This window comes from Schistosoma haematobium, chromosome 7 (genome assembly GCF_000699445.3).
Source record: "Schistosoma haematobium chromosome 7, whole genome shotgun sequence".
In the NCBI taxonomy this organism is placed as follows: Eukaryota; Metazoa; Platyhelminthes; class Trematoda; order Strigeidida; family Schistosomatidae; genus Schistosoma; species Schistosoma haematobium.
The window spans coordinates 13,083,578-13,094,336 of NC_067202.1; the positions used below are offsets into that span (position 1 = coordinate 13,083,578).

Below are 10,759 nucleotides of genomic sequence, written 5' to 3' on the forward strand. Positions count from 1 at the left end.
ACGACAAGAAATCTAGTTGTTCCATTCCGAAGAAAAACCTTTATATAAGTCTCGAATTTAAAGATGATCGAACATCAGACGTAATTGAAAATCATCTAACAACAACTATTAGAAGAACATTTAACGCGATGAAACTGTGAATAACCTTCACTAGTAGGATCTTATTTTCCGTATCCATAAACGATAGGCTTCCGCGTCTGGTCGCCTCTATGTGCATCAACCAGTTTACCTGCTCTTGTGGAGCAAGATACATTGGTCGTAGCCAGCGCTCGCTTTCAACTCGGATACGGAAACATATTCCAGCTTGGTTCTATACGGATGAAAGGAAAGCAGTTAGGAGTTCTATACTGGAACACCTAATCGACTATAATCATTCTACAGATCCACAATTTGATTTTAATGTTGTTTATATGATTCGTTCAAACCTGCTCAGATTTCTTCGTATCCAACTCTTAAAAATAGCCCAAGCTCTCACCATCCAGGAGCTTAAACCAGAACTATGCGTACAAAAGAAGTACGTCTTACCGTTATCGTTACCATGGCCTTAATTATTTTGATTATCCTATTATTATTATTATTACTATTATCCTGTTATTATTATGATTATTATTACTGCATTCCCCCTTTACTTATGTCTTATATTCTCATTGTTTTATTCGTAAATACTCATCATATCACCTTATTTACTTCTACACCTATATGACCTTTAATTATTATGACAAAAACATTTTAATCATCTTATTATATTCACCAAGTCTGTTGTTATTATTCATATTACGTAATCTAGTATTATAACCCTTTTTATTAACTGTGTTCACATTTCCTCACGGAATTAGTACTTTTACAAAAACAAAATTTTCATATATATACGATTGTACAGCTTGATAATAAATTCGTTGACAATGGATGCATTCGTTAAACATCCTTTTTTAATTTTGATGTTTAAATGGGAATTATCTGCTATTTGAAATAGACTCTAAGGAGTCACTCAATGAGCTTTCCTAGAACAACTGTTAAACGACGTGGTCGTGATCAGTAATTAAGAAAATTGTATGAGTTTATTTCAAGAAAGAACTCACATTCACTCGACCTGCATGAGTAGATGATTAATCGTAGCTGTGACTGTGTGAAGTTAAAGTTGAATGCAGAATGAGATGCAGTAAACGACATACTATGGATGTACTTAATCGGGAAACGATGACTATCCCATTAGTTGTTCTCGGAAAATCGTCCAAATTATTGCCATACGGGATGGATGTGGCATATGTACACACGCACACACACGATATGGTGTAATTTCACTAATCATACGTCGAGAATTACGTACCAAATTCAATAGAAATATAGTTCTCCATCAAAAGACACTGCTTCGTACTTTATCGAGTGATCCGTTGCGTTGACGCGCTAAAAATGAACAATCGTTGCACACAGAAGTGAAACCTCGTATATGTTGTTTCAAGGAATGCGTTTCTGTGTTCAGAAATATCTGGAACACAAAGAATATCATTTCATCTTCAGTTGTATGTGTAATTACTTAGTAGTGAGTGGTCACAATCAATCAATACATGGTTGTGGATGTTTTGCAATTGCTGTTATGTCAGCATCTATGTATATGTAATAGTTATGATACAGTTCAAGCTACTTTGGTCATTTACGCGAAATGACTTGGTACCTGAAATGTTTACAACAACAGTCAATGAGACGAAATATCACAAATGTATTACTGAGTCTACCAGCTACTGAATCTATCGACATGTATCTGATTTGTTGTCAGTCAATCGTGAGTAGTATATGAACGGAATTATTGAACGTGACGTAGGCAACTTAGTGATCACTGTGTGAGGTGCAAGCGGAGATCGAACTATATGTAAACCAAATATTCAACACATGAACATTATTGAGCATTAGACACTTACCTATGAAACTCTCACTGTGGCTACTTACGAATAATTCACAAATGAAATTCGATGCTAAAGACACTGCAATGAATAGATCCAGATCATTTTTTTACTAAGTTAACATAGTACGCCTGGTTAGCAGACGTCATGAAAACTATTGGCGAACTATGTATAACACTGATGCTGATTGATTGCAATTTTCGTGACTGAATCCTTGAAGCGTTCACAGAATTAGAGAAGTTAGTGTTCTATGGAATGTGCGTTTGTGTGGAAATTTGTTTAATCTAAGGTAAACCTGAATCACTCACACTGTCCAGGACTAACGAACTTGGGCAATCTGAAAATTGACAAGAAACATTTGAGCAACAGACGTATCAGTATTATGAAGCAAGTTAACTAAGGATTACATCATATGTTTTCAACACGTTGATTTCATATGAGGTACAAATCAATAAATTTGATGACATTTTCACTTATGAAATTACTCATCATGTCAGACGATTGACAGCAGACGATAAAGTCTATCGTTCACAAGTGTATGAAGCCGACCATAAAATATGATCAGTTTCATTCCATGAAGATCTAGTAACAAGCAGTTACATAAAATTCATAACAGAAATTGAGCGCGTTGGTGTAAAGACAGTTTTCATATTCACAGAGATGCTTAGAAGTCAATTTTTATTGTAATTTAGAATGATCATACGTTTAATAATCATCCGATATTGAAGTAGACAGAAGTCATATCAGTTTTTAATGAAAAAGCGGCATAATTAGTGAATGTCATTATAGTAAACTATCACGCGATTATTTATTTCAGTCTTACGATAATATGAGATATAGTGTCTAAGCTGAAATAAAGTTTTCAATTATTACTCAGGTGACCTTATGTAAAAGCAGCCTACAGACTGTCTGTCTCATTCAACTAGTTCACCTACACAGTTGTTGAAAATCTTTTGCTTAGAATTTTCAAATATATATATATATATATATATATATATATATGTTCAATATAATTGCTGACTACTAGTTTTAAAGAACTGACACATGGTACAGGCTTCAGGACGTATATCCCTTTGGTTATCATTGATGATGAGTGAGTTAAATCCTGATGTGATTAATGTTTGTTTTCTATGTTTTGTTTTCCACTGAAAATTCGAATGCATCCAGTATTCGATTGCATATTGTCAGCAGTAGATTGATAATAACAGTGTTTATACCATTATTAATTGATGATGGCAAATCGACTGTATTGACTATTGGGAATATCACGATATTCTTAACTCGATGAGTTTGTCAATGATCATTTTGCGGAAAGACACGTTTGACTACATATCCACTTTTGTGTTTTATAAATAACGTGGAGTGCCAATATTATGGTGTTGAGATATTGGTCTCGAAGCGTCATCGGTTATTCGGAGGATTATACGGAATTCATTCAGTTTACAATTGAGCAACGTTTTCAAGATGGAGATATCACAGACATTTTGTCATGGAAACTGAAGTTAATCAAAACGATTTTACAAAATACACGTTATTTTTGAATGTCGTTCAAACACGCATGAATGTTTGATGTTTTTCTTCTTCTTTTTCTTCTACTGATCACTTTAGCATTCTTATCATCAAAGACGGTGATTGGGACGTATCAGCCGGCATACTTGAAGACGAACATGTTTAGAAGTAGGTGTGGTTATTTTTTCGGATGGATGAATGATAATATATTTTGTCTGATATAATAATAATATTCATGTCAATTTCCTTCGTTTCATTACTAACACTCTCTCCTCCTGACGATGATGTGTGAAATTGCGATAAATCGGCAACAGACAACAGACTGTTTGGTTCAATGATATAATGTAATGATTAAACCACGACATCAAACGATTAAACGAATTGGTAGTTCGACAAACTACTTGAGTGACCCCAACGTTGTACGTATCAACTGGCAGCTGACTCAAATTCTTAATAACTGTCACTAGTGGACATCAATATTCCCTGTAGACGCACTTGCTGAGTGAGAGCAAGTAAGGTAGTTGCATCAAAACATTTTCTACAGACTGGTGATCCAAGTTGCCGGACAGACATCAATCCAGTCCACCTAACCATAAGAGTCGGTCACACGTGTGCATCTAAAGTGACGCGTCTGAATGCTGCTCTTATTCTAGTAGCCTAATGTGAGCTCATCATGCGACTTTATTACGTCTTCTAAACGAAAACAGTTTTGAAGCTTACTCCAAAAATAAGAGGATTTGAGTGCACTGTCTCAGTTGTATATTTGTTTACGTTAAAACCATAGCTTCCTAAGCACACATTCGAAACCAGACGAATCATGCGACAAATGAATGGTGTTGATCATGTGTGGTTGACAATAAGTAACATATTTATAATTGTTTTAAAAGTGAACGCAAATTCTTTGGATACTTTTACAGAAAACCCAAGCACAAATACTTTGCGTGTAATTCAAGAACAGACGGAATCGCTGTCGTTTGAATGGAAACCGATGAAGCACGATTCGTTTTCATATGTATATTTAAAAAAACCAGCAGGCTTATTAGGCAGCACTACAAAATATATTTATGCTGGAGATATTGGAAATTTGCCAACCATTGGGGAACCGTGTAAATCGACAAATTATGAAGCTATCGGTTACTATAGTTGGTATAAATTGAAGTACGATTTTTTAACATATAAGATTGAATATGAACGAGGTGAGCTTGTCATTTTATTGCAGTTGTTCAGTATTATATCTTGTCTCTGTATACATGTATTTTGTACTGAAAGCAGCTAAGAATCTGCTTAGCAGTTTCCACACGTAGTATGCATGTAGGAATATTTTTTTAGAATTCTAATAGTGAATACAGTGTAATCGATAGTTAAATATTCCATGTGCTCTGGCAAATTCAGATTAGAAATCATAATACATGACAAAAACGTTGTTGGTGGCTGTTTGCACTTATTTCGCCTTACATTCTCATCGTCTTTTCTCACAGTTCCGAGGATCGAAAATGTTCGAATACAAAAGCAGTCTGACTCGTCTTCACGTATAACATTGGGAAGAGAAGAATCACCATGTAAAGTCGACACCACAGTTATGTTTAGAGGAAATTCGAAAAATAAATTGGAGATGTTTATCATGCCACGAAATCAAGTTGAATATTATATGAACCACACAGAAGTGAAGGAAAGAAGCACAGAAGTGTTCATTCTGTTCAATAGACGTGGAGACCGTTTCTCTTTACCAACAATCGGTAATATTTTTTTCATGTCTATCATTATTTGCAAAATATTTCGACATTCAAGGTTTGATGGAGGAGATGATGTGCATATTCGAAAGTTCAGTGCTTACATTTCACAGTCACACAATACAAGATAATTATAAAAGTTGCCACATAGTGAGAACATGTATCATGTAGATCTAGGCGAGATGTACAGTTATAAATATTGTGTTTCCACATAGACGATAAATTGGTATTATTGTGCGTACCTACAAGTTATGAGCTGACGTTTGTTGAATTATTAAGTTCGGAGTCCACATTGTCTATTTAATCTGATAACAACTGAAAACATTAGAAAAATCAATATTGAGAAAATGAGGCCACCATTGGTTTGAACCGATGACACTACAGATTCTTGAAGTGTTGAATATGACGAAGTGTAATAATCACGATAATTCAATGACAACCATGACATAACACGTACTATGTCTCTGGTAACAGGTACTGAGATGGGCACAAATTGTACTGAATTTTGGAGCATACTTCCTCTCATTTTGAATATAAAGCAATTATATAAATTTCGATATAACAATTAAAAGACGAAGTTTATCTGAAAAATGTGATGTATTTGCACTTTACATTTCGAACAATCTGGTCACACGTATACTTGTCAAGTCATTTTTATATGAAAATAAATGAATGTTAATTAAATAAAAGTTCAAGCAAAATGACAAACGGGAAAGAAAGAATAAGAAATTGTCGTGTTATCCTAGGCCATAGAGTGACTTAAAGATTATCAAGGTAAATTCAAGGTTATGACAAATTGTTTTTGTACACCTAAAATAGGGTTAATTTTACGAATAGCCAAGGCTTCAATGAACTCAAGAATTCGTCCTTGACAATTTCTATACGACGTTCTTAAAGCTGTGTTAATGTCCATTTTGTGCCCCTTTTCAACCAGGTTCATTGATAGCGCGCTTTTATTTAATTGACCTTTATTAATTTTCATATAAAAATGACTTGACAAGTATATGTGTGACCAGAATGTTCGAAATGCTTAGCGCAAATACATCACATTTTTCAGTAAAACTCCATCTTCTCATTGTTCATTTTGAATAGATATAACACGCCTATATTTTCAAATAAATAACTAGAGATAAACGGTGATCACATACCTAATTGCCGTCACGATCAGGTAGTTGAATGACGTGAATCTTTGCGAAAGATCACGCGAATGATAACCATCGAATCACTAACATCATGCTATCATAGGGCATGGTGTTTGTCTGGTGCAACAAAATGTGACAATGGTAATTTAAAAACAGTAAAATCGTAGAATCTACAGGACTGAAATTGCAGTTGAAATTCCCAGATTGGTGAGTTGTGTCACTTATCTTTGCTGAGCATAATTTTCTTAACTTGATGTTTCGTTTTCAAATAATGAGAAAAAGTGTTTGTTTTCAAACTTTTCTCTCTTCTACTGGAATCAAAACGAAAACGTCATGAATGTGAGTTTACCAATTAAACTGTCAAATAATGGAAAACATTTCGTTTCTGTAATGCATTTCTAGTAGTAAGATGATCAGAAGTCATTGAATCGACCAATTGACCAATAGTCTAAGTTGCGATGCACTAAAAATATTTGACGTATCACTGAGTTGTGTGTGCTTGTACGTCATGAGTTCCGATGCTCATCAATATTGTAGATAGATTAGGCGCAAATCATGTGTTTTGCATCCACAGTAACGTCAATATACGTTTGCATTGAGGTTTGAGTGGCTAAAGTTGAATTTCGAGTGAAGTGTTCAAATTTAATACTTTAATCTGTGTGATTGATAGCAAAATATTTTCATTGGATTTTAGAAAACAAAAGTTAAATGTAAGTTACCAAAGTTGTTACCAATAGCGATGTAAATAGTAGTGAACTGAAAGTTTCAAAAATTTATACAACATGTTTATCAATTTAAACATAGGAAATTATGTATTCGATGTCATGAATAAATTGGCAAAATACATCAATTTTGATCGACGAAGAGTTCGTCCAAAAGTGAACTTCATTCATATTCGCAACAAATACCTAACCCTATATAAACGCGATAGATAAGGGAAGAAAATGTGCTATCGGTTTGAGCATTCAATTTACGACTAACGAAATAATAAGGGTGCCATTTAACAAACAAGAGAAATAACAACCAACATAAAAATAGATCAGTGGACAAGAAAAAACAGAAATGACAGAAGGTATTCATAACTAAGAATCGTACACTGCATTACCTAAAGTGAAAAAAAAATTAACAGATTAAAAATTGACTAAGCTTTCAATATGACAAGATCAAATACATGACTAAATCACAGTTGTCTTGAGCATGATCGAATTCAACAGCAATGATTAGAGCTATGTCATTGAAAGAATTCATAATATTGTGTTCACTAACTGAATCACCACACTGAATCATCAATATTTTCACATACTTATAATGCTTGTATTTTGCAGATGAACTAACAGACAAGAAACTGAACAAAGAAGAATCGACAACGCAAACGGAATGTAAGATAATCACATAACCAGTAATCTCTTTATCCATCAGTTATTCGTTGTTGTTGTTTGTCTGAAATAGACTCAGTGGAGTGTTTGTTGCACTTTTGTGAATGTTGTAGTTTGGTTCGTTTTTATTTAGATATATTTCTTCCCATTTCACCGATGTCTGCGTTCCTCTTCCACCACTGATATTATTTTGTTTTTCACACGTGTCTTTCTGTGATTAGCTTCTGAGTGTTTCCGCACACTGTTCCGTCGTTAAGAAAATATCCTTTACATATACTCCTCCAGTATTCTGCGAATTGTCGTATTCCATGTGTCATCAATCAAACCATTGTTCAATTTAGGTAGGGACAAATCAGAAATCATTAGACAATATTAAGTTTCTCTTTCACTTGTAACGTTAACTTCGCTTAATTCATCATCTGCAAACAAGGTGGGTACTTCAAGTGAGTGTGGTACTCACTGACGTGCCGTTAGTTGTGTTTGTTGAAATTTATCAAATTTTAGTTTTTTCCGTTCTTCGAATCATACGAATCATTTAAGAGGAATGCTACAAACGAAATGTGTCTGCTATAAATCTAGTTAGGTTTCACTAATGTCAGTTGGAAAAATTTCTAGTAGACGTCCACTGTGTCAAGTGTTCTGATAGCAACCACTGAATTGATTTATTTACATCAATATCAACAATGACAGAAATCATGCTACAAAACCTCGACGGTATCACCGCTTACATTCTCAATGTGTAATTCAAGAGGAACGGTGTGTTTTCTCATAAACAGTAGGAAGTTATTGACATTTCTTAGCATGACGAAAATTAATGAGAGACCCAACAAACATTGTACTCCGTGATCTAAGTGTGACGATTTGTAAAACTCCTAAATTTCAGTAGTGTCTCTATTATTCTGCACATCGACAGTAGTGATCCAGGTGACAGTGACATGCATTTCTGTACATGTAGCAGGTGCAGGTTAACGATAACTCAAGTAACAGCTCACACACTCACTCGTGTTACAACATTGATTACGTAACTAAATCACAGTTGTCTTGAGCATGATCTAATTCAACAGCAATGATTAGAGCTATGTCATTGAAAGGATTCATAATATTGTGTTCACTAACTGAATCACCACACTGAATCATCAATATTTTCACATACCTATAATGTTGTATTTTGCAGATGAACTAACAGACAAGAAACTGAACAAAGAAGAATCGACAACGCAAACGGAATGTAAGATAATCACATAACCAGTAATCTAACAATCGTAATGTAAATGTGGCTCAATTGTGAACGGTATCTACACATTCATGAAAACGAAAATATCTAGAAGTATTTCACCGTGACAATAGAAGTGTGATGTAGTGTTGCGTGGAAATTTCATGTGTGAAACTGTCGTATTAGTAAACATCGACATGTGTAAGCGTATGCATTTACTGTCATCTGAGTTTATGGTTACTATTTACTAAGGCGTAGAAATCAATTCATCATAGTGGAAACAGTACAGTGAAATCGGAAAATGGGGGAAATTTGAACAAACCTAATAAACAATTTCTATTGGACATGGGTCATCCGATATTACTGTAAAATACACCATACTATTCCTGACAAATAATTTATATTCGTAGTGTAGGTTGGATGCATGTGCTGGTGTTATTTGCGCATTCTGAAGTGTGATATCATTTAACGTGGTTTATCTTCTCCATCAAAGTTCTATCACGAGTTGACCATTTGTGCATATTCCGTTTGTCGACTCAACTGTTGATAAGCTATTTCGCTTTCTTTGTTTATTCTATCAACGTGACAGCTGTGAGTGTGACTGTGATGAACGAGGAGAACACGGCAAATCTCAACACATGTGAGTCTCCCACCATACACGTGTTTCTCAAATGCTCTCTTTATCAATCAGTTATTGGTTGTTGTTATTCGTCTGAAATAGTCTCAGTGGAGTGTTTGTTGCACTTTTGTGAATGTTGTGGTTTGGCTCGTGTTCATTTCAATCTATTTGTTTCCGTCTCACCGATGTCTGAGTTTCTCTTCCACCACTGATATTATTTTGTTTTTCACACGTGTCTTTCTGTGATTAGCTCCTGAGTGTTTCCGCACTCCGTTCCGCTGTTGCAAAAATATCCTTTACATTTGCTTTTCTAGTATTTTGTGAAAAGTTCTATTCTAAGTGTAATCAATCAAAACATTGTTCGATTTAGGTAGGGACAAATCAGAAATCATTAGACATTGTTAAATTTTTTTTCACTTGTACCGTCAATCTCTTTTAATTCTTCATTTGTCAATAATATTTATACTTTGTTAGATTATACTTTTCATTGCGCTTTCATTACGTATATTCTTGTTGTTGTGTTTTTGTTTCTTTTTCTGTTTTTCTATGATATAAGCTTTTATTCATTGTGTTTTTCGGTGCATTTTGTAGCGGTTTGATTATCTTCTTTCTTGCAATAAATTGTTTTATTCTGTTTGTTGAACTATAAAGTAACGTTTTTCGCTTACGAGTTTCAATAATTTAGTATTATATCCATAATAACTTTGAGTATCAGTTGTTTGTTTGAATTATATTAGTAAAATCCGTCATATCTTTCTCGTATTCATGCTGCATTTTTAGCATCAAATGTTCTAAATTCATCATTTTTCGAAGTTATTGGTACTTCAAGTGAGTTTGCTATTCACTGATGTTTCTATGTTTATGATGTTTCCATTTGGGATTTGTCATATTCTTATACACCATCTGAATGTATTCATGTCACTGAAGTTCGTATATTTTGCTTAAATTTGACAAACAATGTCGAGCTCACCAGTTTCGTGTCTGTAGGTTACTCTCGTGATATTGATAGAAGAAATCAGAGAAGTAGTGGATAGGTCTTTATTTAGATATTCACACAGTCACAGTGGGATTATCTGTTCAGATAAACAAAGCTTCTCAACATTCAATATAAGATATTAGAAAATATAATGCCTATACAAAGTAAGGAAGTGAGGGAATATGTGAAATCCTAACCAATCAATGTAAGCTGTTACATGAGTACTCAGTTCACTTTGTGAAGTATAAAATCGTTGTATGAAGTGGTGCCCAATTGAGTCTGAACAGTTGATACGA

At 34.2% G+C, this 10,759-nt stretch overlaps 1 protein-coding gene across 1 annotated transcript in view; it reads left to right on the top strand.

The window, feature by feature from the left end:
* Positions 1 to 10,335, top strand: part of MS3_00011190 (uncharacterized protein) — a gene marked incomplete at both ends in the record, with an annotated part of 41,829 nt that extends 31,494 nt beyond the window's left edge. The window contains 4 exons of the mRNA XM_012939892.3: positions 3,507 to 3,575; positions 4,325 to 4,603; positions 4,886 to 4,966; positions 10,268 to 10,335. Coding sequence (XP_012795346.3) covers positions 3,507 to 3,575; positions 4,325 to 4,603; positions 4,886 to 4,966; positions 10,268 to 10,335 — 497 coding nt within the window. The remainder of the gene's footprint in view (positions 1 to 3,506; positions 3,576 to 4,324; positions 4,604 to 4,885; positions 4,967 to 10,267) is intronic.
* Between the last annotated feature and the right edge of the window lie 424 nt (positions 10,336 to 10,759).